General features: G+C 58.5%; 1 protein-coding gene across 3 annotated transcripts; it reads right to left on the bottom strand.

Annotated features, from left to right (window-relative positions):
* Positions 1-46: 46 nt before the first annotated feature.
* Positions 47-19733, bottom strand: LOC115598044. 3 transcript variants are annotated; one of them, XM_030447333.1, is made up of 33 exons: positions 19205-19733; positions 16012-16095; positions 14434-14589; positions 13608-13739; positions 13310-13501; positions 13147-13230; positions 12889-13007; positions 12615-12729; positions 12284-12370; positions 11851-11966; positions 11526-11670; positions 11216-11322; positions 11032-11113; positions 10728-10862; positions 10519-10650; positions 9995-10251; positions 9645-9768; positions 9284-9478; positions 8862-9017; positions 8141-8361; positions 7617-7794; positions 7160-7306; positions 6544-6930; positions 6070-6189; positions 3453-4985; positions 3046-3126; positions 2713-2799; positions 2457-2548; positions 2130-2215; positions 1521-1587; positions 1230-1393; positions 805-939; positions 47-604 (listed from the first exon to the last, which is right to left on the bottom strand). In XM_030447333.1, the coding sequence occupies exons 1-33, from the start codon at positions 19622-19624 to the stop codon at positions 369-371; spliced, it is 6372 nt and encodes a 2123-aa protein (XP_030303193.1). In that variant the 5' UTR covers positions 19625-19733; the 3' UTR covers positions 47-368. The 3 variants fall into 3 exon arrangements, with proteins under 3 accessions (XP_030303193.1, XP_030303194.1, XP_030303195.1); XM_030447334.1 differs by having other exon boundaries at positions 1230-1387; XM_030447335.1 differs by lacking the exon at positions 6070-6189.
* Between the last annotated feature and the right edge of the window lie 8074 nt (positions 19734-27807).

The following is a 27807-nucleotide window of genomic DNA, read 5'->3' as shown; positions in this document are numbered from 1 at the left end:
GCAAGTGTTGCTGGATGAATAAGCTCCCAGACCAACTCTCTGTTTGTTTTTTAATAAAAACAACCACCCCCCTATCCCTGCTTGTGCTGCATGTCAGTGAGACACCTGGGGAGCTAGTGGCACCCACAGAGAGCACCCGATGGGTGGGCAGGAGGGATGCTCAGCACCGGGCTGAGGCCAGGGGCAGCAGTGACAGGGGCATGGTGCGAACCCTGGGGCCAGCTGGAGCAGAGCCACTTGTGGCAGCCTTTCTCCCCCAGGGAGATGGCAAGCGGTGAGCTGGTGCTGGGAGCAGAGACCAGGCCAGGATGGCACCCCAGAGGGGGATGAAGGACAGGTTGAGACTTTCCTCTCCCCTCAGCTGAGTCTTACTCCTTTTTCCCGAAGAACTTCTTGAAGACAGATTTATTCTTGGGGCGAGAGGGTCCAGGGGTCTTCTCACTGAGCGTGTCCCGTGGGCTCCCTGGCTGGGCCACGAAGGAGTGGCAGCGTGCTCGTGGCACAGCTGATGCTTGCTCCCCAATGTACAGTGTGACTGAGTAGCTGCCCCCAGCCTCCACAGGCTCCTTGGGCGCAGCCATCGGTGTGATCCTCTGGTAGGTGGCTGCAAGAAGGAGGAGTCAGCAGACAGAGCAGGGCACAAGTATCCCACCAGAGCCCTCCTCGAGTTAGTGAACTGCAGCCCAGTGTACAGGGATGGGACTGGGTGGATGCTTGAGCAGCATGGCACCTGCCCTCGGGTGTCTGTGGGGACAGAGGCAATGGTGCCACCTCCTGGCAGTGACAGTGAAACCAGGGCCGTACCTGAGGTGAAGGAGTAGGACCTTCTCTTGTTGGCCACCAGCCCATAGTCAACTTCTTGACAGCTGTTGTCCCACAGCCCAGGGGACCCTCTCGGTGACCACTGCTGCTTCCTGTGGCCTGCCCCATGAGCATCCTCTGAGCAAAATGGAGATATGTCATAAGGCTGGACCACCACAGGACACCCATGTGTTAGCCACAAAGAGGACAGGGAAACTTGCATTATCTCAGTATCCCAGGAAGTGAAAAGAGACAACTGGTCCTTCCCCCATCCCCATTCCCGAGTAAGGGGCCCTAGGACTCCTGGCCCAGACCCCACTGAGTTCAAGACCGACCAACAGCCAGAATTCCCGGGTCAATGTCTTGCACCCCTCTGGGCTGGGGAGAGGAGACAGGACAGCAGAAGCCTAGCCAGGAAGGAAAATCACCTGGTACTGCCACAGCCCCATCAGCTGGGCCATCCTGGCTGCCTAGAGGCCACTGCACCCGGGTGTTTGATTGGGGTAGCACCACAATCTCCTGGCTCTCGGCAGTTGTGACCTGATGATGTCCCTGGAGGCAGGAGCTTCCAGAGCTGGAGACCTTGCTGAAACTGCGAAGTAGCAGAGACCTAGTGAACCAGACTGGCCCACTGATGCCCTGCTGGAGCAGCACAGAGAGGCCAGCATGGGAGAGAGCTCTAATAATGAAACTCAATTGACCATCTACTGGCTACTCACCCCCCAGCACCGCCAGTGCTCTCAACATGCTGTGCTGCTGCCTGGAAGTAATCCACTTCAGGGAAACCTGGGGACACAGCAAACATCCCACTGGGTCTTGGTGGCAGACAGGACCAGCCCAAGCTGCATGGCTAGCTCTTCCAACCTCCTGCTATAGCACCTGCTTTTGCTCCTGCCAACCAGCCTACAATTGCATGGTAGGGCCTGAGCCCCCTTAGGTATGGATACAGCAGGGTTAAGACCTCAATATTACAGATCTCCTTGCCTGGAGGGCTGGCAAATGGTTTCCAGGTGTCACAGAGGAGACAGAGGAAGACCAAAGCACAATCATAATTTTCCTGATACTGCCTTTGTGCTGCTTAGGCTCCACTGACGTCAGACCTCCTATTCTTGATTTATAACTGTGTATGTGGTGTGAAAAAGCCTCCAAATCCTGCCTTGCAGAGAACTGCCATTCCTGAGGCAGGTTAGGAGGATGCACAAATCAGAGACGATGCCATGCTGGTTTTCTTCTGACCTCCCCATGTATCAGAGGGCTTGGTGGGGCTGCATGCCCACGGTAACTGTGTACAGCTGCAGGCCTCTGCTCTGCCAGCAAGGGCTGCTCACCTGAGTTTTGCTGCAGCTTGGAGACCCATTCGTTCATGAGAGACTGTGAGGGGGCCCTCAGGAGGTACTCAGAGCCATCCCGCAGCCTATGGGGGTAGAACAAGTCAACAATGAGACAGACATGGGGTGCAAATAACACAGCCCTTGCCAGCCTGGGAAAGAAGGGGAGCGGGTGAGAAAGAAAGAAGGTAATCCTTATCTGAGCACTGCACCGAGCTGGTCTTCACTAGGGGTGTTGGTGTGTCTGACCCAGCAGTGCAATGCCCTTTCCACCTAAGGAGAGCTGGGGATATGAGACCCCAGCTGCCCTGGGTTGGGGTCACTCACTGTAGTCTGAAGCAGTTGGTTTTCTTGGTGTATTCAGTGTCCAGGGTGCAGACTGCCCCAGAGAGGTTCAGGGGAAGGGCCACCACGGAGCTCTGCAACACAGGGGCACAAGAAGAACAGTAGAGTTGGCAGGCTCTGCCCTCCCCAGCCACAGGGGTGACGGTGCCCAGCTGCCAGCCACCCACCCTGCCAGCAGCCCCCTCTGGTGCCTCCTCTCAACCCATAGTGCTGTGCCCCCCACTCTTCCCCACTGCACCTTGAGGCTGTCCCTCCGGTCCTGGTAGAAACACAGCGTCTGCCTCATAAGCACGGCATGGAAAAGGCTCCAGGCACGGCTGTTGGCCTGAGGGACACAAGCAGGGGACATCTATAATGCCAACAGGTTTGGGAGGAGAGAGGCAATCCTCTGCTATGTAAAATGCCCCCACAGCCCTGTCTAGCTCTGCTCTACGAGCATGGCCAGCAAAACTCCCACGGTAACACCAGGAGCTTCCTTGGCTTTGCTCCCACCACAAAAACTGGATCTCTTTCCCTGGCAGGTCTCAGTACCTGAGTCTTACAGGAGGCCTGCAGCCATGCCCATACATACCTTCCTCCCTCCTGTCTGCAACACGTGCTTCCTTTCCAGTGTCCCTTCCATCATCTGAAACTCCATTTTATTGGAATGGGCCTGAAAAGGAGTTCAAGGAGACAGGGGGTGAGCAAAGCTGTGCTGGGGCTGGCGGTGCCATCCCAGTTCCTGGCTGCACAGTGTCTGTCTGTTTGTAGGCTTTTGGGGTGAAGTGCTTGCCTTGCTGGTGGGAGAGAGCTATGCTGCAGGGACCCCCAAACATAGCACCTAGCTCTCCCCCACAACTGGAGCAAAATGGCCACCCAAATCAGGGAGTCCCTGAACAAATGCCACATTTGTTGGAGCAGGTAAGCCAACTGCTGCCCAGGGTGTCCCTCAACCCCCTGCCAGACCCTGAGGGAGAGTCCTCAGCCCACAGCTCTCACCTTGTTGCCTTCTCTCTCCTCTTCCCCATACCTCCGCCGATCCCAGACACCCGGACTGTCCAGGGGTGCTCTGGACACCATCTCCTCTGTGCGGGGGGACACCCTGTGCCTGCTGGGGCTGACACTGCCACTGTGCCCCACGACGGGGCTCTTCTCTGCCACCGGGCTGTGGAGGAGCCGGGCAGTGGTGGGAAGGGTGAACTTGGCCACTAGCACGTTGTTGGCTGCTGAGAGGATGACGGGCCCGCTGGTGGTGGCATCGGGGCTTGAGAGACTGCCTGCCCCACTGCCCGGCCCATGGTGGGCATGGCTGCTGGCTGGTGGGCTGGGTACCTGCTGCTCGCCTGCCCCATCCCAGATGGCCTGCAGCTCCTCCTCCTCTTCCTCAAACTGCCCATGGGCAGGGTGGCAAACCTCCCTGGTGCCCAGCACAGGGCTGGGGGGCTGAGGGGACCCCAGTGCCCACTCAAAGACAGAAAGCTGGGTGGAGGCTGGTGGGGAAGCCGGAGACCCACTGGGCTGGCTGCTGTCGGCTGGCTGCTGAGTGCGGGCAGGGCTAGGGACGGCTCCTGCCCTGCACGAGATGCTGCCAGTGGATGGCCTGAGCTCCATCTGAGAGGCTTCATGGTGCCTGGCCCTGCTGGTGATCCTGGGGGTGCTGTCCTGGCCTAGCTGGGTGGCCAGCTCATCCCTGTCCTGGCCAGCCCGCTCAAGCAGCACACTGATGTGGGATGGCTGACTTGGCCTGAAGTCCAGGAGGTCTTTGCTGGTGCTGCTGGGGTGGTGTGGGCTGCGGAGCTCCTCCCTGGCCCGGTGTGCCCTTTGGCAGCTGTAGCTGGGATTGAAGCTAACCTCCTCAAACCAGGTTCCTTGTTCACTCTTGGTGGACAGCTCCATCCTCTCACTGGGCACCTGGGGACTGTGTCCATCCACATCCCCCTCCTCCTGCCATCTGGCTCCATGTGTGCTGGTGGGCTTCCACGGCCTCATGCTCCTGCCCTGCCTCTGCTCCTGCTCTGCCTCCTCCCGCTGTGCCGTAGCCCCTTGGTGGCACCTGAGGACAGCCATGTCCCGAGGCAGCTCCAGGCTGAACACAGAGCCCAGGGACAGGTGGGGGCATGTGGCTTTTGGGTCAGGGAGGCGGGGATCCCCAGAGGACGCCCCACACTCAGCGTCAATATCCCGCACCAGTGGGTTCCTGACGTAGAGCAGCAGCTCCCCGAGTCCAGAGGTGGACGCCCCTGGCCCTGCTTTTCTCCGGCCACATTTCTGAGGCCATGTGTTTCTGGGGCCATGGTGTTCCTCAGGTGTGGGCTGCAGGGAGCTGGCACCCATGATGCCCTGCAGTGTCAGCAGCCGGGCCTGCTCTGCCCGTGCCCGCTCCCGCCGCTGCAGGCTGTTGAAGAGGGAGCTGGCCCCAGCCTTGGGCAGGGTGTGGGAGGTGGCAGGGGTCCCACTGCTGGATACTGAAGGGCGGCGGGTGGCTGGGGGCGGCCGCTTTGTATTGAAGGTTTTCCCAGCCTCCACCTGCACCTGGGGACACAGAGAAGGAGAGAGGAACGTCCTGCATGGTCACAACCTCCATTATCCTGCACTGACCAACCCCTCTCCATGCTGTGCCTGGGCAAGCAGGGAGTCAGGAGAGGGAGAGGCACCCAAAAATTACCACCAGTGGCATATGCAGAGTGGGGAGCAGCATGGCTTTACCCCAGCCCCCCCAAGGCACAGCTCCCTCCTCAGCACAGGCAGAAGAGGCAAGCATGGGGAAGCCCTGCTCATGATAGAGTCCTTCTGGTGCAGTGAAGTGAGCACTGACTGTGCCATTCAGCTCTCCCAATGCACCATTGCCTTTAAACCACCACTATGGTGGCTATGGAGACAGCAGTCACTGCTGCTTGTCCCTGCGAAACCCTGCATGTCCCTAGGCAGCAGAGCTGGCAAATGCAAGGGCAAATTCCCCTTCCCTGCAGACATCCTCTAAAGCCTAGCCACAGACTTCTGTGTTTCTGGGACCACAAGGATGAAAGTGAAGGGTTTTGCTTGCAGGAGACAGAGGGGTGTCTCCCTGTATCCCTTGGACTGGAGGAAGTTGTTACCCCCAGCTACCCTGGCAGGCCCTTGCCCTGCTTTGATACCTCCCTGCCTCTCCAGCCCTCTCCCCACCACAGGGGCCCTGGCTGGACCTTCCCGCAGGGCTCCTTGCACACAGCCGTTTGTGCTGGTCCTGATGCAATAAATGCATGGAAGCCCCAGCAAAACAGGGCCCTGGGACTACAAGCCATGCACCCTGCAGCATGCCCCCCAGTACATGCACCCTCACATGGCCCCATCCAGCTCTTCCTCCTTCAGTTATCTTCATTCATCAATGGTTCTCAGTGCCTCCCGCAGCCACCAAAACCACTTAGCTGGGCAGCCACACTGTGGCTAGCCCCAGCGGAGCCCCCTCCTTGCATGTCCCAGCAACACACTCTGGAGAACATGGCACTGAGAGGGTTTTCCCTCTCCTGTGGGACCACCACCAGTAGGGCACAGTGGCACAGACAGGTAGGTGGGTAACAGGCAGGTTCATGCCATGCAGCCACTCTGCCCGGCATGCAGCCTCCACTGGGGATGTTACCTCTTCCACTGGCTGGCGAGGTGGCTTTCTTTTTCGCTTTAAGCTACCCCAAGTGTTTCCTAAAAGCCCCTGGCAACGCTTCCAAAAGGTTTTACAGCTTGAGGATTTAGTGGCAGGGAGCTGAGCAGGGGAAGAGAGAGAGACAGAGAGAGTTGAGGGCAGAGCAGGCAAGGAGCCACAGCGGGAGAGCGCAGGCAAAGGTGGGTGGCAAAAGCTTGTCCTCATCCCTTGGGCACCACTTGGCATCAGCACAACCAAACATCTGTCTCCTGAGACTGATGCAGTCAGTCTGCATCAGCTGACTTGAAATGGCCTGTGAGGGTACCAGTATCCCACAACCCTTGAAGCCTCACGATCTGTTTGGGGACACAGCTGAAGGGAGCTGCTCTGGTTCCATGGCAGTGGCCAGCCCTGGGATGGGCACTGGGTGCTCCCCCACAGTCCTGCAGAAACTGATTACCACCCCCCACATACCGTCTGCAGCACCTCCTCTGCTGGCTGCTCGCCACTGGCCACTGTCTGCACCTTCTTCTTCTCCCCCTTCTTGCTAATGCTGAGGATGAGGTTGACCGTCCCCCCAAGCCCACCAGGGCCCCGCGGTGGCAGCAGCAGCGTGGAGGTCTCAGCAGGATCCCAGATGACAGCCTCCCTGGGTGGTCCAGTGCTGTGGGATGTCAAGGTGCTGGCCTCTTCCCAGGTTCTCTCCACTCCCAATGGGGTATCCAAGAGGGGTGATGCCAGTGGGGAGCTGGCCATTTGTGCTGGCACCTGTAGCTCTGATCCTTGCACAGGCTCAGGGAGGGAGCAGGGCATGAACCCCACTGGGCTGCACGTGCTCTCCAGATGGGGCAAAGCACAATCCTGGGGTAACGGAGACAAGAGAGGTAGAGCTGCCAGGGCATAGGCTCTTTCTCAGAACAAGTTTACCTTTGTCCTGTATGAACCCCTTAGAGTCCTAGGGCTATCGACCCATGGACATTACATGTCTCCCCCCTACTTCTACACCACTCAGTTCATCCAGTGCCTTTGTCATCCACGGCCTCAAGGCTGATTTCACACCCTGATGGTCTCAGCATGGCTAGGTACTTACTTGGCTGGGGGGCAATGTGCCCAGGGGGCTCTCTGGGTCTCTTTTGTCCTCCAGCTTGTTCCCTGGGTCATGCTGATGTTTTTGTGCTCGCCAGCGCACCAGAACCCAGCCCAGCATGCTCTGAAGCTCCTCCAAGCGTTCCTGTATCTGAGGAGAGAAGAAATACTGAGCAACCCACAAGGACCCCTGGCCCATGGACACCGGTCCTACCAGGACACCTCACTATGGAACACTTCAGAGGAGTTTTGGGAGGGGAATAGGGTCAGTTGAGTCACCTCAGGTCTCCGCATCCTTTGCTGGATGAAACCCCTTGCTGTCCACAGGACCCCCAGGGATGCATGGGTACTCCAACAACCCTTGCTGGGGCTCTGCACTTGCACCTTGGTCCCTCACCAGGGATGGTCCCCAGCTGATTTCTTGGGGTGAAAAGGTGGCTCTCCCCATTCCTTGGCCTTACCGTTGCACTCAGGTAGTGATCCTCAGACACCAGCTGCTGCCCTGCTGCTGCCAGAGCCTCGAACTCCTTGAGCTTCCCTTCAATCCTCCTCTCTAGCTCCTCACGTGGAGTCTCTGGGAGACCATGGCCACTTGGGGTTTCAGAGAAGATCTGAGCCCGTGTGTCCTCTGTCCAGGAGCTGTGGGCACATGAAGGATGGCCTGAGAGGTCTGAGGAACAACCTGGCCCCCCCTTCAGCCTTGCAGGCCACAGGGAACCCATTGCTCTGCATAGAAATGGATGGAAGCAGTTTGCTGGGGTAGCACAGTGGCAGATTTTGGTGGGGCAGGGTGACATGCTGTGGTGCTTCCCCATGGCAGGCAGCCCTGGGAAGCCCTTAGTTCCAGGCTCCCCATGGTCATACCTGGCTGCAGCTCTGGCATGCCCATGTACTTGCCAGCAGCCCACACTCTGGCAATGCCACACTCTCACCATCTCCCCTATAACCACCGCAGAGGCAACCCTGACATCTCATCACCACTTACATCATGGCTAAGTAATCCTTGAAGAAGTGCCGCAGCCGGACGGCCTGCTGCACATGGGCACGGGTCTCCCGCAGCAGCTCCTGCAGCCCTGCCCAGGCCTGCAGTGTCCCCTGCACCTCCTGGCTGGCAGGGCAGAGCCGAGCAGGGCAGAGGTCTTGCAAGCGGGCAGCTGCCTTCTCCAGATCCTCCAGCTGCCCCTGAAGGGTCTCCGACACCACATGCTAAAGGCAGAAAAGGTTCAGAATGCATCCATCCCCTCTGGACTCTCAGGCACCTTGGGAGGGGAATACACAGGGATGGAGGGGATGATGCAGAGATGGAGGGGAGAATGCTGGCACAGAGGCAGCGGGGAGTGGGCAGAGCCATCCTCAGAGGGGAAGATGGGCATAGTGCAGGCTGCCTGGTTTCCTCACTCTATCCGTGTGAGGCACCTTCTCATCAGCAGGAAGATGAGTGAGGTGCTGGCAGCTGGGTGCAGCACACAGCAGCTGATGCAAGCTCTCTCCCTTGCCTGGCCCATGCTGGTGGAAGGGAGCAGACTGGGGCAGGGCTCAGCTCTGCTGGAAAATTCCAGCCCAGCTCTCCACAGCATGCCAAGCCTTACAACACCTAGGTCCCTGCGGGCCCACACCTCCCCAGGATGGCCCCAGCCAGCCAGAACATCTCCCTACCACAGGCAGTCAGCCACACACCTGCAGGTACAGTTCTCCCTGGATCTCACCTCCATCTCCTGCTGCCGGCTCAGCAAGCCCTGCAGCCCCTGAAGATCCTTCTCACTCTTCACCACAGTGAAGCCACTCTCTGCTTGGGCAGTGTCACGACCCAGTGCCTCAGCTCTGCATCGAAGGGCCTCCAGGCGTGGGGACACCTCTGCTACCTGCATGGTGGAGGAGAGATGAGCCTCATTATGGGACTCCCTGTGGCACCACTTGCCATGTGGCCCCAGCCCACTCCAGTGTGGGGCACCCTGCCATGTGCCTACAAGAGCACTGGTCATGAGAGGGATGGGTATACCAGCTTCACACCAAGCAGTCCCCATGTATCCCAACACCCTTGTGTCCCACTGGGACTAGCTGAGGTGCATGCCCAGCTGCATGTGGACCACCCAGCTGCATCCCCAGAACCCTTGCCTCTGTCACCTACCAGGAGCTCCAGTCTTTCTGTCTCTGCTGCAACCTCCATGACCCGTTCCCGCTCCTTGGCTGCATCATTCAGCATCTCCACAGCTTCCTGCAGCTCTCCCAAGGGGTGGCTCATGTCCTTGCTGCTTGTCAGCTGCCCAGGCTGGGCTGAGAGCAGGGGAAAAGACCCCTGCAAACTGCAATGCCTGCTTCCTGGCTGAAGCCAAAATAGACACTAGGTTTGAAGGGGATGGGGAATGACCCCCTAGGCAGCTGGGACAGAGGAGGGCACCCAGGTGGTCCTCCTGCCAGCCACACACCAACCTTTTGGGCCAGTCTAAGGTTCTGGGAGATCCTGAGGGATTCCTGGCCCTGCTACTCACCACTGCAGGTGCCTGCTGGCTCTGAGCTTCCTCCTCTTGCAGTTCCTGCAGGAACTCAGATAGCACCAGGGAGTCACGCAGGTCTGCTGCCCGGCGCCGCAGGGCTGCCTGCACATGTGCCAGCCTGCAGGGACAGGCACTTGTCACAGGTGCAAGCACCTTCTTCACCTCCTTAAAGGGAGCATCTTCCTCCCTACACCTCCTCAGGGTGAGCATTCTCCTCCCCACACCTCCTTGGGTGCCTCTTTACACCTCACTGTGTGTGAGCACCATGTGCTCACATGGTGTGAGCATCCTTGTCCCTGCTCAACCCAGCTACCAGAGAGGAGGCTCCTTGCCATGGGACTCACTTATCCTCCACCATCTCCACCTTCCGTTGCATCTTCCTCGCCCCTTCATGCTCAGTGGGTGGCTCGCCTGCTGCCTCTTCCCGCAGCCCCTGGAGCTTGAGGCCACACAGCAGGAGCTGCCTCTCCAGCTGCCCTGTCTCCTCCAGGTCCTGGCGCAGCTCTGCTGGGCTTCTCATGGTGGCTGGCTCCGAGAGAGACTCAGACATGGTTTGCAGCCACCGCTCCACCCGGTCCAGCTCCCCCACCAGCCTCAGTGCCTGCGGGAGAGTGGGGGGCCCATCAGGCTGGTTCAGAGCTGCCCAGGGGAGGCAGGAGCCATGCTGCCACCCACTGCGGGTACCCGGGGCACCAGTAGCTCAGGCAGCACACTTGGAGCAGCGCACAGGCTGTGAGAACAACTGGAGATGTTTGTGCCAATGCTGTGGACACTGTTCCTGCAGGTTACAGCCTAGCATGACAATATTCACCCAGCTGCTGTGATTGGGGCATGCCCCTGTGCCCACCCCAGTGCTGCCACCACCTACCTTATCGATTTCCCGCAGCACAGCACCATTCTCCTGGTGCTTCCTCTGCAGGTCCTCCCACAGCTCCCCAAGCTCCCGCAGCATGGCCTCCACCTGTGGGCTCCCCGGAGGTCCCCCCAGCTCTGGCCTCTCCTGGGAGGCAGGTAAGACAGTTAGGCTGGGCCCTGCCTGGTGTGACCCCCCCCCTACCCCAGCCCAAGGGGGCTCACCAGGAGCACAGCCCTGCCACTGCAGCTGGGGTCCAGGGGCTCTGGCTGTGTCTGTGCTGCTTCCAGGCTCTCCACATCCCCCACTGGACACGGGGGGATGCCGGGACCTGCACTCTCCTTGTGCGAGGACACAGTCTGCCAAGGAGCAGGGAGTGGTGTGTTAGTGCCCGTGATGGGGATGAGCGTGAGAGCACAAGCGTGTGCGCCCACATGCAGCAGGAGGGTGTTGGGGAAGGGAGTCTCCCCTCAGCATTGCCTCCCTTGCCTGGGAGGGGGGAGAAGGGGACTCCTGTGGAGACATTACCACATTCACTGCCTGACAGACATCCTGCACCTGGGACTCTGGCTGCTGCATGCCCCACTCAGCCTCTGCCCCTCTCCTCTTCCTGTAAAGAGGGAGGCAGTCAGGACTGCACTCCCTTTCCCAGGAGACTCCAGTCCCTTCCAGCTCCACCCCACTGCCCACAGCCATCTCCACAATTCAGTACCTTTTGTTGTCCCCACTACGATGGGGCTGCCTGGTCGCTGGAGAGCCAGGGCTGGTCTTCTCTCCTCTCCCATGCTCCGCTGCCTTCCCTGGCACATCCTTCAGCACCTACAGCACAAGAACTCCCATTCCTCCTTTGCCAGCCCAAAGTGTGCATTACTTTGCCCTGGGCTTGGCATGTATCACCTCCCATAAATGGTGGGGCCAGGTCATAGGCATGCTCAACCCAACTCCCAAACCCCTTTCCCACAAGTTCCCTTGCTCTTACAAGGCAGAGGTGCCATAGTTGCCCAAACAAAGGCAGGGCTCACCATGCTCCCAGGGCCTCTTGACCATTTGTCTCCTGCTTCCTTCTCCACAGACCCCCGGCTGCTATCATCTCTCTGGGATTCCGTGCTTGGAGCCACAGCTTCGGTCCCCAGAGAACTGCTCACCAGTCCTGGGGCCTTCTCCATCCTGGGAAAGAGGCACAAGGGAGGCCCATGGGAGCAGAGGATGGAGAAAAGAGACCTTAAGTGGAGCTGGTGCCCCGAGACAGCCTGCCAGGGGCTAAGCCAGGTCTTTCCCGAAGCCTCTGGCTCCAGCACTGAGGGGTCAGGGTTGGGGCCCTGGAGCTCCAGCTGGGTTGTGCCCTACCTCAGCACTTGCTGAAGCTGCACCCACTTCTCCTTGACATCTCGGTGCTTGGGGGTGACTCGAGCTGCCAGGCTGGGCTGCAGGCTGAGGAGCTGAGACACAGTCACATCCAGCATCTGGAGGAGAAAGCAGCCAGGGAGCCATGACAGGGCTGGCAAGGGACGAGCTACTGCAGCCACAGTGCAGGCGCATAATGGTGACCCACCACCAGTCTTGTGGGAGCAGGAGAGGCAGTGGGCAACAAGCCTGGACCCCTGCTACCCCTGAGACAACTCCCCCAACAATGACACAGCCCTGGCCACCCTGCCTGACTGTGGGGTGCCCACTGAGCCCCCAGCCCTGCCAGTGCCAGCACTGACCCTGGAAGGCACACATTCCCACTCTGTTGGAATGCTCCATGGGGCCCAGAGGCACGGCAGAACCTTGCACTTACCATCACCTGGCTGGCTATGTCTCTGACATCCCGATCCCGGCATGGCTCGCCCTCCCCTGGCTTCCCCGCAATGCAGATGCTTCTCTGCTGTAAGGAACAGCTGCAGTCAGCGTCAGGAGGAGGATGGTGACCTGCCCTTAGCTCTGGCAGGAAGGAATGCTGCAAAGCCATGCTTGCTGCTCTGGCTCCCTGCCTTACACCAGGCTCCATCTCCCAGCTCTCTCCCAGACCTGCAGGCTGAGGGTGCTGGGACCACAGCTACCTTGACGTAGGGGATGAGAGCGAGGTGCTGCCTACCCAGTTTTGCTGACCCTGGCTGCAGTGCTGGTACCTTGGCGTGGATGGCTCCGAGCACGGTATCTGCTTGCTGGAGGAAGGTGGCCACCTCCAGGGCCAGCTGAAGAGCCTCATGATGCTCCTTCAGGGTTCCCTGCAGTCGCAGCCACCTGTGCGGGTGGAAGGGGAGAGGTGAAGCACAGCCCCTGAGAAGCCATGCAGAGGTGGGGTGGGGAGGACCAGATGGGAGGTTTAGGGGTCCTGTTTCCTAGCCCATAAGCTCCCTGCACCTGGGCCACCCTTGCTTGGCCCATACATCCTCTACTCACATTTTATTGAGGTGCTTGCGCCGGGCTGCGATGCTCCTGCTCTCACTTTTGCCTTGTTTCTCCAGCTTCTGGGCCAGGCTGTTCAGCTCCTCATGCAGACTCTGGAACTGCTGCTCCTCCTGGCCCAAGCAGAGAGATGATAGAGCCATCCCTCCTGATCCCACCTCTGGGACCTGTGCCATGGCCCAGCCTCAGGGTTCCAGGGCTGGTGGGGTCTGGGGATCCCCAGCACACCAGCAGCCCCTGGCAGCCTCTCACCTGCTTCAAGTCAAGGATGCGGCGGGTGAGCTGAATCTTGTCTGGGCTCTCCTGCAGGAGGGCTGCCAGGGATGGCTTCTCCTCCTGGGCCAGGGAAGGGTGTGAGAAGGTAAGGGGCAGCTAGACTGTCCCCTTCCCTGAACCATGCTCCCTACAACCATACCTTGTGCCTGATCCATGCCTCCAGATGCTCAGCTTTCCTGTTGAAGTCCTGCAGGCTCCGCAGCCCCCCCAGGGCTTTGCTCTGGCTGGCAGACGTCTGCTTCAGGAGCTGCCACTGGTCTCGCAGGGCCAGGAGCTGCCTCCGCACCCCATCAGCACTGGGGCTCACCTGCCACATCAGCTGCTCACCCATCTGTGGGGCCAAGGGACCCACTCAGTGTCAAGGGCTCCCAGAGACCTCCCACACCAGGGACACAAGTGCTGCAGGGAATGAGAACCATGCTGCTGCTCAGCCTCACCTGGTTGAGCTTTATCAGTGTGTTCTCAAAATCCTTCATGTCCCGCTGCAGGGTCTGAGCCACCTCCTCCCACTCCTGGAGGTCGCAGCCATCCTTCAGGTCCCGTAGCTTGCCTCGTACCCAACCCTCTGCCTGCAAGGTGGCAAGATCCATGTGGCCGGGCACCTCTGCCACAGCCCCGAGGATGCAAACCTCTGCCATAGCTTCAAGGACCCAAACACAACCCCCTACAAAGCCGCAACAGGGACTGCAGGGCACCCTTCTGGCTGGAAACCTGTTTGCTCCAAGTGAGAACAGGACAGCAAAGGGGCTCAGGATGGTGACAGCAAGCAGCACCTTTCAAGCATCTGCCTCCCGCAGCCCATCAGAATCTGGGGTCCCCCTGGCATGCCAGACTGGGGGATTCTGCACAGGACATGCCTGCATAAAGCATCTCCTGTCTCCATGCTTGGGTCCCCTGTGCAAGCACCCATGCACTCTCTCAAGCATGGTGTGGGAGCAGCCCCCCCCACCATCCTCATTCCCATACTGCTAGGGAGGGACACGGGCTGGGAGGAAAAGGAGGAGGATGGGAGATGGCAGGAGTGTGCACACGTGGGGCGGAAACAGGGCCCTGGTGTGGGCTGACCCCAGTTCCCCAGGGCCGACAGCCAGGGAGAGGCAGCCAAACATGATCTCATGCCACAACCATGGCTTCGCTCGGGGCTGGGAGTTCAGCCCTCCCTGCCGCACGCCCCACCCCGCAGCTCGCATGAAAGGCTTGCTGGTGGTCTCCCCTCCCTGCTCCCCATGCAGCCCCTTTGGCAAGAGCCCCAGCTGCCCTCACCTGCAGCATCTCCCGGTTGAACTGGGCTACCAGAGGGCTTGGGTCAAGGAGGGGCGATGCCCCTGTGCCACCTCGCCCACCACATCTCGGCGTCACCGTGGACTCTTTGCCCTTGGGGCTCTCTTTCCGGGGCGATGATGCCGGGGGTCCTGCCAGCTGGGTTGGGAAGACATGGGGGGTCAGCATGCTATTCCAGGTACCCCTTCTCATTACCTCCCAGGAGCGTTTTGGAAATCCCAAAGAAGTACGTCAGCCTGCCTTGTCCCCCATCCCATTGCTTTAATGACATATTTGGTGTTCTCTGCTAGCACCCCTAGGCACAAGCTGCCTCTACCAAGGCCACACTGATGGCTTTTGCAGCCCCAGCAATGGGTTGCCAGGCTGTCCCTCAGGTCTATGTCACTGTCTGGTGGGAGGCTTGCACCCAGCACCCAGGCTGGTGCCCATGCCCGCTTTGGAGACAGATGAGGTGCCTGTTACTCCGCTCCACCCTGAGGCTGCACACCTCTGGCAAAGAGCATTCATGTCTGTGGCATCCATTTAGTGTCAGTTCAGAGGACACTGCCACCAGGGGATGGGATGATGGGGGCACAGGGCATGTCCCTATTGAGCTCAGACCACCACTTCTTCAGAGGCACTCAGAGACCTCCCTCTCAATTGAGCAGCAGTGGGGACAGGAAGCACAGCATCTCCCCTGGAGCTTGGCCTTGAAGGCAGCCGGCACTGACGAAATGCTGTCAGGGCTCCAGCTCTACCAGGGGTGAGTCTGCCTGGGGTGACAGTGAAGGTCAGCCAGTGAAAGCGCTGGCCCTCCTCCAAACTCAGCCCCGGGCCCAGCTACACAAGCCCAGGGGAAGGCATAGCCACCTGGGCACTCGATTTACAGCCTGCTACCCAGAGACCTCACTGCACAGCAGTGGCTAACAGGAGCCTGAACATCTTCAGGAAAAACCTGAAGGCCTGCTGTGTCCTCTCACCAAGTAAAAATTGTGTTCCCTGCGCCTGCCCAGGGCAGCCCCCCCTTCCCCAAGGAGGCTGGGTGTGAACTGCCCAGAGGGGTCCCAGCTGCCCTGAACTTGCCAGGGTGCAGTCTTCAGGAAGCCTGTGGAGCAGAGGGGTTTGGGCAACTGTTTCAGGCTCTCTAAGCACTTTGGCATGTGCTGCCTCCAGATGGCATGGGAGTCACTTTTCAAAGCCCTTTTGGCTGACCACAGAAACTAGAGAAATTCTCTGATTTTTTTTTAATTCTTCCTTTTTTTTTTTTTTTTTTTTTTTTTTTTTTAAATAGCAACACAGATTCTCAGGCCCTCCTACAACTCCAGAATCTTCAGTCTCTTGACACAGCCAGGGTTGGAACAGCCCATAATCTGGTTCTCTTGGAACCCACAAAATCTGTGGGCACTGGTCTGAGGGTTATCTCCTCACCTACCTTGCTCAGGTTGCCCTCTCACCCTTTTAAAGCATTAAGGTTCCATCCATACCCATACCTGGGCGGACCACACCCACCACCTTGCTTGCTTAGCCCTAAGCTGCACCCCTGGATCAGACCCTCTAAACAGTGAGAGCAGGGGGACATACCGCATAGAAGGGAGACCCTCTGTCCACCAAACTCCCAGCCTCCTGCTGCTCATCTTCCACATCCACATCCTTCTTGAGGAAGACCTAGAGATGGAAAGGAGCAGCCATGAGCCTGGAAGTGCTCAACCATCCCAGCAGCTGAGGGGATGGAGGAGCATGCACCCACCTCCCCCTGACCTGGGCCAGAGGAGGTTGCCAGAAGTACCCAGACACCATTTCACTAGGCTCTTGCCCACCTCTCCTTATGCATCCAGACCAGGCTCCTCCAGCCAGCATCTGCTGCTTCTGCCACACAATCAGCAAGTGGCAGGAGATCCTAACCTTACTTTGCTAAGCACTTTCTCCACTTCAGCTCAAACACACGCACCCTTTTTCCCCTTGAATCGGCTCCAAAACTGACAGAACCCCATTCAGTGGACACCATTGGCTGCTGGTCATTTAAGGATGCTCAGAGTCAGCCCACCCACCCATCTCCAGGATGGCAGGGCAGAAGTGTGAGGCCGCAGGAGGACAATAACCCCCACCAGCATGAACCTAAATCCTTTCAGTTGCTGATCCTTGACCTCAGCCTATCCGGGAAGCAAGAGTTAAGGGGGAGGCTGACTCGCAGGGAAGTGCTCCCCTGGGACAGAGGCAAGGGTGGGAGCCGGAGAGGCAAGAGGAAGGAAGTCCAGGAGCCATGGCCAGACAGAGAGGAGTTCCAGGATGAACTTCACATTACCTTATCCTTAACAGAGTACAGCCCCAGGAGAAGAGGTGTGTGGGATTGCTTGGATCATGCACAAGGGCAACTAGTATCATCCTCTACAGCTGAATCTTTTCTTGGGCAGTCAGATACAGCAGTCCACTTTAGGGACCTCCTTTCATTGCTGCACCTTGCTGTAATAGCCATCTGAGCCTGCACAGGGCAGCACAAGGTGGTGGGCAACATGTTCTGTCCTGACACTTGCCTCTGGTCTCCTCCGAGGCTGCAGCAAACGAGCTGGTGGATCAGCCAGAGCCAGCCCACTACCACACAGACAGCTCCTTACTGGGGAGAGTGTCCAAGGGGAACCAGCCCAGACAAAGCAGAACTCCCTGCACAGAAAGTGGCTTCCTGTCATTTCTGAAGAAGAGTCCTGACACAGATATCATCCTCCATTGCTACAGCTGCTGCCACCAGAAAGGCTTGGAGCCCACAAAAGGCTCAACAACCCTCCAACCCCTCAACACCACCAGACCTTTCCAGGTGGCTGCGGCACTCAGATGGCAGCTGCAGAAGACAGCCCACCACGCCACAGGATCCCATCCCAAGCAGGAAGAGCGGGCAGGGAGAGGGGCTGAGTCACGGCCTGCCAGGCGCAAGAGCCGAGAGTGTTTGGCTGGAGGCTGCCAGAAGAAGGTACCCCCCTGCCCGACCGCGGGGCCGAGGGGGTTGGATGCCCATTTAGGGAACGGCGGGGAGCTAAACGTGAAGTGCTTACAGGGCATAAGACCCTAAGGAAGGCCCTCTTCTAGGCAACAGCGTCTCATACCGGCTGCAGCCCGTGAGCCCCCCCGAGGACTCAGCTGTGGGAGACAAGCCTGCAGGTGACACGAGAGCTTTATTTAAAGTCCCCATCTAACGATCCGTCAGCCGCAGGAAAACAGGGCTGCCGGCACAAGGATGACTTCATCCTTCCCGCAGAGCTGCTCCACAGGGACCGCCCCTCCTCCCCGGTCCCTCTGGCCGGAGCTGGGTCCTCGCTCCGGCCAAACGACAAACTCTGTCAGCAGCCGCAGGCTGGGAGAAGGAGATGCACCTTCCGTGGGGTGCCGCGATAACCACTCCCCGGCAGCACCCCAGGCTTCAAGACATGAGCAAAGCCACATGTGAAATGAGCCCAACAGCCTCAGCTGCCTCCTCTGCCCAGTGCTTCTCTCCTCTGTTAAAAGCAAAATCAACACGGCACGTACGCTCGCTGCATTCCCGTAGCAAAGGAGGTGCCGTTAACTTCCCACGAGAAAGAGGAGCGCGACCAGGTGCTCCCAGGCTGCACTGTGCTCATCCAGGAAGAGCCCCCCATTCCTACAGGGCAGGAGTCAGGAGCAGAGCCAAGGACCGGCGGGTACGCTTGGGACAGCCCTAACGTGCCCTGTGCAGGGGACAGCTTTCTCTTCTCTCCTCCGTCTATCATTCCCCCGAACGCACGCTTTCCCCTGCGCCCTGGGTCTCTCTCTCCATCCCAAAGCTCTCCATCTTGCAGCCTGCCGCCGCTTCCAGCTCCACCCCTGCAGGCCGGGTAGGGAGGAGGGACCGATCCTGGCATGTCCCCGAGTCCCGCACCACGGTGCCGAGCACATGTCCCTTACCTTATATGAAAGAGAGGAGCCCTCATGCCGATGCCCCTTGGGCTGCGCAGACTCCGGCCGCCCAGCGAGGAGCTGCCTGCGTGCCGGAGGAAGCGGCAGCTCTTGCGAGGCCGTGCCTGGCCTTTATTGGCAATGAAGACCAGGGTTTTGGCAGTGGGCTCTGCGGCTCTCCCTAGCTCTATCCCGCCGGGAAACCAGCTGTTGTGGGTCAGGGTTAAATCCCAATGAGTTCCTGCCTGCTCTTGCCAGCGATTGCGAGGTCTCCAAACTGTTTTCCGCTCCATCCCAACCACACAGGAGGGTTTCCCGGGCTACGGCACTGAGGGATTCGGACCTCTGTGCCCGCCAGCGCTCAGACTCAGAGGGTGGGGTGCCGGGAGCCCTGGGCTCTGCTCCTAGCCTTGTCCCAGCTCTGTGCCTGGCTGTGTGGCCCTTCATGAGTCACTTCCCTCCTCCTAGCCTCCGTTTCTCCTCCGGTAAACGGGAAAGCCAGTTCCCAGCTCTCCACACAGAACTGCACCATCAGGGTCATCCCAAGAGCTGAGCCCTCCACAGCCGGGTCATCTTAGTGCTAGGGAAACGCATCTCCAGCTCAGCCGCAAAGAGCTCCTGCCCTCCAGCCTGACGATACAGAGAAGTCCGTGCAGGAAGGTGTGTGGGGGGGTGGGGCGTACGTGGGAGAAAAGCAACTTCCCCGGGAGCCCTATAGCGGAGTGCTGCCTGGAGGGCACGGGGACAAGGAAACAGGGAACCTCTCCCGGGGCGCAGCCCCCCAGGACCTACACTTCCGCTGGCAGCCAGGAATACGGAGCCGCAGGGAAGACGGGGAAAGAGCAGAGAGCAGGGTACGGGGAGCGCTTACCTTGAACTGAGCTTTCCCTGCCCTGCTGTTGTTGTTGTTGTGGTTCCTTTCGCCGCTGGTCCGGGCAGGGTCCCCCTGTCCCCCCGCGCCAGCCTCCCCATGCCAGTTGGACAGCGTGATCTTCTTAATGGAGCGGGCCAGGGAGTTACGGTTCAGCCGCTCCTCATCGGTCCCCGCTTCCCCGCCGGGGCTGGATCTGCGAGGCTGTCCCTCGGGGGTGGCGGGGCTGGCCCGGGCTTGGGCCAGGTAGAGGGAGATGCGCTCGTTGAGGCTGCGGCGGAGGCCGCGGTGGTTGTCCAGCGCGGAGGCGAGGGCGATGCCGGGGCAGGCGTCCCCGGGGAAGTCGGCGGCACACTTGGGCAGCGAGAGCTTGGTGCTGATGGTGAAGGGCTGCACCTTCCTTGCCATGCTGCCCGACATCCTCAGCCTTCCCTCCGCCGCCGGTGGACAGGAGCTCAGCCCGGGGCCCCGGCCCGGGCACCGTGGGGCGAAGAGGCAGCCCGGGAGCGCCGGTGATGGAGACCGCCCGGGCGGCGCCGGGTCCTTCCCCAGGGCGGGCGGTGGCGGCGGCGGGGCCGCCCCTTCCCGCGGGGGCGCTCAGCGGGGCGGCCCGGCGGCGGGGGGCAGCGGCACGAGGGGCGGCCCGGCTCCCATGGCCGGAGCAGCAAGGCGCGGGGAGGCCTAGGCGGACCCTCCGCCCCCGCCGGGGCACGTCCCCTCCCCTGCCCGGGTTCCTCCTCCCCGCGCCGGGCAGCGGAGGCGGGGGAGAGTCGCCTGCCCTGCCCGTCCCGTCCCCGGCCGGCTTCAGTCGTCCACCTTCTTACGCAGGTTGAGGAGGCAGAGCAGGCAGGTGAGCAGGGCTTGGCGGCTCTCCCGGGAGCGCAGCCGGCGGCCCAGACGGCGAAGCGGCGGCAGCAGGCGCTGGCGGGCCAGCGGCAGCAGGCGGGCGAGCAGTGCGCGCAGCAGCGGGGCAGCCAGCGGCAGGGCGGGCATGCTGGCCCCCCAGCCTGCGGGAGCACCGTCAGCCCCCGCCGCACACAGCCCTCTTCGAAGGGGTCTTGGCGGATCGGGGGGTGCTCGGCAGTTCCTCACGCTGCGGACCTTCCCACTTGGGTGGGATGCGGCAGCCCGAGCCCGGTGCTCGGGGGTTCCGCACCTCTCTGGGGGCGGAGGGCTGCCTGGGGGGAAGCACTGGAAGGAAACTCTCTCCTCCCCACCTTTGCTCCTGCTCCTTCTTACCCTCCTTGGGATCCTTCCCTCTCCGGGACACCAGTCTGCCTGCTTCTCCCAGAGTAGCCTGTACAGCTCAGCTCACCCCACGTGGACCTGTCTCCAACTCAAATGGCAGGAAAAACTCCAGAGCATGGGACAACAGCAAAACAAACAGCTGCCCGTTTAAATGCCCCCTCCTCCCAGACCAGACACATGTTCCCTGTAAGCGATACTGCTCCTCAGCCCAGAACCCCATTTGTTGGGGTGGCAGTGCCGGGGGAAGAGGGGGGGACAAGCGAGGAACAACATCTGTCCACCATAGAAATGTGGGCTGGCAGGATGGGGTTCTGTTTCACTTACAAGGCTTAGCTGAAGCCCCTGAGCAGTCAGCGAGGTTCAAAATATGCTTGTCTGTCATTCTCAGCCAGCATGAGCAGTTGCCACCCTGCTCCCACAACGGCCAGGAATGCAGACCAGGCAGACCACCAAGGAGAGCAGGCAAGGGATGCTCCAGTGTATGAAGCACCAAGGAGCAGATAGGGCACTCCCCTGGGGAAGAAGCCATGATTTGGCTCCGTATGGCACTCCAGAGCAGGCTGGTAACAAATGTCCCATGTTTTTCAGCTGTGTTCCCAAGCAGGTTCTGCTTGGGGCAAATAGCCAGGTCCATGCAGACCAGGGGAGCACAAACTAGCTAGAAAGAGAGTGCAGGCAGGAAGGTCCGTGGGTCACATCTGTGCCCTCCCGCTTCCCTCCTGTGCCTAACCTTTGTTTTTTTCCTTGTGGCTGTCTAGATTAATTTCCTCCCCTTGCTGTTCCCTTTAAAAATCTTGCCAAGGCCCTACTCTTGGCTCCCACTCAAGAAGAATTTAGGAGAATGAACAGACACAAGGGACTGAAAGCTACTGCTCCTTCTCCCAGCCTGCCTGATGCAAGCTCTCCCTTGTCCCATCCAAGGGTGGTTAGTTCAGCCAGGGTGACCTTTCCCAGCCCTGTGGATTTCTCTCGGGGAGGCAGTCATGGATGAGGAAAATAGGCTGGCCATGCCTCAGCACAGAGACACCATGTGCCGAAACCAGGCTGACGTCAGCCCCTTGGGACAGGCCTCCTGAGCTCTGGGTCTGCTGCAAGTCAGAGGGCCTGGGTGCAGGTGCATTGCTCTGCTGTGTGCTGCCACTGTCCCCACCCCCACGGTGTTACAGGGGAGTGCGATAATCATAGAATCATAGAATCATAGAATCATAGATTTGGCTGGGTTGGAAGGGACCAGAGATAAGTTCTGGTCAAGGAAGCAGGAGCCAAAGCTCTGTTACAGCTGTGTCAGGGTTTATGCTTCCCTTGGAGACATCTTTTACCCTTTTATCAGGGAGGCAGTGCTTCACCTGCTCTTGAGACTCCTGAGTTCACTGTGTTGCTGCTGATCCTGGGCAAGTTGCTGCCTTGCTCAGTGCCTCAGTTTCCCCAGTAGCACAGACTACTGGGATTATCTCCTCCGTGTGCAGAGGACTCTTGCAGGGTCACACTTCTAAGCAGTCTGGGATGAAAAGTCCCTGGTGAGCACTAGATTCTGCAGTGATGGAGGAGAGTGGACACCTCATTCCCCAGGGAGCCTTACCTTTTCCTAGGAAAAGCCCCGTCTGAGCCAGGGGAACTGCCTGTCCCACTGTGCTTCCCGAGGCAATCCTGTCCTTCCCTCCCACAGGGAAAGGGAGTTGCCAGCCAGGTGCAGAAGTGTTTCAGCAGAGGTGTTACAGCACGTTCCTGAGGGCATTGTGTCTGAGTCTTATGTGGCAGAGAGACACAAGGTGGAGGGGGTGGTGGAAAATGCCTTGAGAACAAAGGGACTTCAGTGTGCAGCCTCTTCCCAGGGAGGGAGCACAGGTGATGGCAGGAGGGGTTACCATGCTGTGAGAGCCAGATGCTTGCAACATCCCAGTACTGGGTGGAAAGTGGGGCAGGGCTTGTTTGCCAAGCTCTGTAAGGAGGCAAATTCTTGTCTTTGCCAAAAATACAGAGATATTGCCAAGTCGCTTTCACCATCTAGAAAGTGGGGGGCTTCAGCCTTCTTTCACAAGCTGGGCAAAAGAACAGTCCAAGGAGGTGAAGGGACTTAGCCCTGCTCCTCTGGGGGAGTCAAACACAGAGCTGGGAGGAGAATGCAACCTCGAAAGGAAAATGAAACCCCACCACAACCTACTTCCAAACACAAGACTTAGGCACTGGAGTACTGTGCCTGTGTGTTTACTGATGCAAGGCTTTATAAGCCTTGCTGTAACCCCTCTAATACACAGAAGATTTTATCTTCCTGCAGTTTCTGTTTTGTCTTGTGATCCTTTTTCTTGTCTATCTTTCATCCCTCTTCACCAAGAGGCTCTAAATCCCTCACCATGTGGCTGGCTTCTTCTGCCAGGTACCTATCAAGGCAACTTCCTTTCAGGCGTCCTTCTTCTTTATCATACCAATTGTACAACTAGTGATGCCATATTTAATTGCCAGGGAGGGCTGGGATCCACTTCTCAAGCCCAAACAGGGGCTATGTAACCCTCCATAACACTTATTTCTCTCAGGTGGTCACTTAGCATCAGGACGTGGAGCAGGAGATGCATCTGGGCAGCAAGAGGCAGGTGCAGGGTCGTAGAATCACAGAATGTTAGGGTTTGGAAGGGACCTCTGGAGATCATCTAGTCCAGTGCCCCTGCCAGAGCAGGTTGCACAGGATGGTGTCCATGTGGATTTTGAATGCCTTCAGAGTCAGAGACTCAACTACCTCTCTGGGCATGTTTCACTGCTCTGCTACCCTCAAAGTAACTTAATTCCTTCTCATGTTTAGGTGGAACTTCCTATGTTTACGTTTGTGCCTGTTACCTCTTATTATGTACACTGGGTACCACTGAAAAAAGACTGTCCCCATCCTCCTGACACCCATCCTTTAAGTATTTATAGGCATTGATAAGATCTTCTCCACATTGCAAAGAACCAAGTACTTCAGCCTTTCCTCATGAGGGTCCTATTCTAGTCCCCTTCGTAGGACTTCGTAGTATGGGGAAGGCCGCAGACAGAGCAGCATCAGTGGTGGTAGAGCTAGGCTGGAAGCAGCTCTTTCCTCAGGGTGGTGGCAAGTCTGTGGAGATTTGTCCTCTTCTCTTCTCTTCTCTTCCCTGCCACCCGAGAGCTCTGGGGAGTCAGCTTGCTCAAAGCCCAGCCTCTGCCTTCTTGCTGCTGAACAGGGGTGAGCTCACAGCCCACATATCTTCTGCGCAGATCCAAGGGCTGGAGCCAGCCAGCACCTCTGTCTTCTCTGGGAGAGGATGATGTGCTGAGAGGTCACCCTGGAGGGCAGCATGGTTGGAGGGTCAGTGGTGTGGGATGTGCCAGCCTTTGGGCAGGATGTGGCTGTGCTTCCTCCTGGTACAATCCGTCTTGGTCACTGCTGCCTGGGTGGAGGGAAGGGCTTCTGAGTAGCCCCGTGCCCTGCCAACTGACAGGCAAAGATCCCTGGCCTCTGCCCCATGAATGACCTGCCTGCTCCCAGGACAGCATATTGGCTTTGCAAGAATCCAAGACCATCATTCCATTTCAGAGGTAAGTGCAAGGGACAGAGCAACGATCAGCACCTGCCAATACTTAAAACACCTGTTGGTTGGATAAAGCTCCAGAGGATTTAGCAGGGATGATGGATGCTGGGAAGAAGGAAATGGCCCTTGGGCATCTTTTCACAAGATGAGTGAGATTTGCTGCAAATCTTGTTCTGGGCACAGCACTGGGAACTAATAGAAATGGGAGGGGAAGGAAGATGAGAGGGTCCAAGAGTCCTTTCTTTGAGACTTCATCCTTCTAGTGAGGGCCTGGGAGGGTATTGGTGGTGGGGATACCAGTGGCACCCGAGTACCCAGCCCCATGCAGGAGGAACATAGGCCACTCCTGCTGGGGAGCAACGGGAGCACTATAAATAGTTTGTTTAACACACCATGGCCAGGCTCTGGAAAGCCCCAGCCCATCACATTCCCTATTGCTGGCACTGAGACAGCAGCTGCTGAAAAAGGCCAAACCCAGCAGCTGCTGCTGCCTGGTGCTCTCAGCCCCTGCCCTGAGCCCCCAGCCCTCCTACTCCCCTGGCAGAGTGGCCAAGCCCATGGCATCACTTAGTATGGGTGCTGAGTCTTGCCAAGGAGGTGCCAGCCCTGTGCTGGTGTTGGCACTGCTCCTGGGGCTGGTGGCAGCTGCAGGATGTGCCCACTGCCTGTCTGCTGCTGCTGGAGGGAGGAGGATGGGGAGGGGACTTTCCTCCCTGACAACCCTTTTAGTAGAGGGGACAGCACCAAGCCTGGCTGGGAGCTGTGAGGCCGTGCCTGGGGCAGCTGCTGCCCACGCACATGCCCTCAGCCGTGGCTCTTCCTGGCAGCTCTGGGGGATGCTGGGCTGGGCCATGGTCCCCCACCCGCCAGCTCTGCTCACACAAAGGCCCCTTGTACCCACGGGACTGACATTCCTGCGGGTACGGACCCGAGACAGAGTGAAGTGCAGATGAGGGGGAGAGGGACCAGAGCCCGGCTGCTGGGGCAGCTGGTGGGGCCAGGTGGGCCCAGGCTGCTGTCCTGCCCCCCTTCTGTGCCTGGAGGATGGACGTGAGCAGCTGGTGGGAGAAGGGGGACCGGCAGGGTGAGCAAGCAGTTCCAGGCTGTGGAGAGCAGGGGCACAGGGTGCTGTGGTACTGGGAAGAGGGAGCAGTGGTGCTGTGCACCCATGGGTGCTGCCTGCCTGTCTCATGCACTCTCACCCAACACAGAGTTGTGGAGTGGGTGTGGGAAAGGCAGGAGTGGTCCATGGGCAAGACTAACCCCACACTAAGAGAAATTTGGTCCACCTCTTGCTCCTCATCTTACACCATCATTGAGGGACTGTGCTGGGCCTCCACTTTGCCCCCTTTTGATACAAGGGGGACAAGCCAGGGTACTCTTGATGGCATTAGGTGGCAGCTGGGGACCCCCAGCCTGCTACCCCCCTGCTGGTACTGGCCTGCCAGCTGCTGGGGCCAGGGAGGGAAGGGATCTGCCAGCTGGTGCCCTGTGGGAGGGAGGGGGCTTCTGGTTAGGCTACGCCAGGGGCACCTGTCATCCCAAAGCTGGGGCATCACTGTGCCCTACAATTGAGCCTATGTGTGTGCAACAAGACCCCGCAGCTGAGGCAGTGATGACAGCTCTGCATTCTTGTCCCTGTGTCCCTTTCCACCCAAACCCTTATTTTCCAGGGCCTTTGGGGTAGCACAGGGAAGTTGGGAGTCCAGGCTGGCAAGCCCTGAGGTGCCCCTACACCACACGAGACAGCTCAGCTCATAGGAAGCTACAAGCCTAGTGCAAGCAGCCCATCTTCCTCCAGCCCTGGGGAGCATTTTCTTCCAGAGAAGAGAGGGCAGGATGCGGAGATTCTCCCTCTTACTGTACTTCAGCTCCTCTTCATGCTCTGAGCCAGGTCATCTCACCCCAGAGCTGGGTGGTGTCCCACCAGGGGAAGGCTGGTACCAGAGAGCTGAAGTGGCATAAAGGGGACCCACATGAGGGATATTGCAATGCCAGGTGGGATTAAGTGCAAAGGGCATTTCTCTTCCAAATGCTGAGTACCCCTGGAGCCATCTAAAACTGAAGAAGCGTGGCCTGGATGATCGAGTAGTGAGGTTGATCAGGAGCTGGTTGAAGGATGGAAGCCAGAGTCAATGGAGTCAGTTGGAAGTCTGTTTCTAGTGGAGTCCCTCAAGGGTCAGTACTGGAACCAGTACTATTCAATATATTTATTGATGACCTCTATGAGGGAATAGAGTGTACTATCAGCAAGTTTGCTGACAATACCAAACTGGGAGGAGGGGCTGACACCCCAGGAGGCTTTGCTGCCATTCTGAGGGATCTAGACAGGCTGGAGAGTTGGGCAGAGAGAAATTAATTAATTATAAGGGCAAGAGTAAAGTCTTACATCTGGGAAAGAACCACCACAGGTACCAGTATAGGTTGGGGACTGAGCTGTTGGAGACCAGCACTGGTGAAAGGGACCTGGGGGTGCTGGTGGATGGAAAGATGACCAGGAGCCAACAATGTGCCTTTGTGGACAAGAAGGCCAATGGCACCAGGGGTGCATTAGAGGGAGGGTGGCTAGAAGGTTGAGAAAGGTTCTCCTCCCCCTCTACTCTGCCCTGGTGAGGTTGCATCTGGAATGTTGTGTCCAGTTTGGGGCGGCTCAGTTCAAGGATCAGGAACTCCCTGAAGGAGTCCAGCACAGAGCGACATCATCTTGGTGATTAAAGGAGTGGAACATCTGCCTTAGGAGGAAAGGCTGAGGACACTGGGTCTCTTCAGCTTGGAGAAGAGGAGAAAGAGGGAGAATGAGGGGTGATCTCATCAATGTTTATAAATATGTAAGGGGTGAGTGCCAGGAGGATGGAGTCAAGCTTTTCTCAGGGGTGACTAATAATAGGACAAGGGGCAATGATTATAAATTGGAGCATAGGCGGTTCTGTATAAATATAAGGAAGAATTTTTTCACTGTGAGGGTGACAGGGCACTGGAACAGGCTGCCCAGGGAGGTTGTGGAGTCTCCCTCCCTGGAGACATTTAAACCCCACCTGGATGCATTCCTGTGACCTGCTGTAGGTCACCCTGCTCTGGCAGAGGGGTTGGACTAGATGACCTTTCAAGGTCCCTTACAACCCCTAACTTTCTATGATTCTATGACCTGGGCTGCAATGCCCTTCTAGGGTGTCAGCAAGGTGCAGGATGCACATACTGAGCATACAGAGCAACTCCAGCTCTGAGCCATGCAATGAAAAACCCCACCAATCCAGCACTCCACTGTCCTTTCCCTGGAAGGCTTTTGCCTCTAGCTGTAACCTGCCTGGCCCCAAATGAAGGAGAATAAAACACACGCCTCCCATAGCCACTACCCATGGTCACAGACCTCATGTGCTCCCTTTCCAGGGTCCAGAGATCCAGGATGCCTCACCACACTCTCCATGATCAACTACATCCTATCTGAGCAGACTCTTTTTTCTCTTCCTCAGCTCCCCCAAGACAGTGTTGTTTACAAGCAGAGCCTGGTTCTGCCACCAGCAGAGGAGGCCTTGGCAAGGGCTGGGCAGGGCAGTGCTGATGCCAGAACTCAGCCAGGGCAACAAACTGTGAGCAGCACTGATATGCCCCTGTGCAAAGTCTGCTGGGCCAAGCCCAGCCTTGCTGGCTGCCTTCAGCTGCTGTTGGGCTACAGGTAAGGCAGGAGGACAGGCACAGTCTGCTCCAGCTGACTGCATAGCAGAGGTACCCATCAATGCCCCAGGGAGGCCTTTGGGACATCGTGGCCAGAGCAGGAGCAGAAGCACGGGTGCAGCTGCATCCCTTGGGCAGAAGCTG

Source organism: Calypte anna, chromosome 3 (genome assembly GCF_003957555.1).
Source record: "Calypte anna isolate BGI_N300 chromosome 3, bCalAnn1_v1.p, whole genome shotgun sequence".
In the NCBI taxonomy this organism is placed as follows: domain Eukaryota; kingdom Metazoa; phylum Chordata; class Aves; order Apodiformes; family Trochilidae; genus Calypte; species Calypte anna.
Note: the sequence above shows the minus strand (reverse complement) of the source record. Positions and strands in the feature narration are given on the sequence as shown.

Coding starts and splice junctions, on each gene's coding strand:
- LOC115598044 (XM_030447333.1), bottom strand. CDS start 19,624: ATGTCGGGCAGCATGGCAAGGAAGGTGCAGCCCTTCACCATCAGCACC. Junction 10,863..11,031: donor TCTGTCAGGCAGTGAATGTG/GTAATGTCTCCA, acceptor GCTCCTTGGCAG/ACTGTGTCCTCGCACAAGGA. Junction 6,190..6,543: donor CAGAGGAGGTGCTGCAGACG/GTATGTGGGGGG, acceptor TCCCCTGCTCAG/CTCCCTGCCACTAAATCCTC.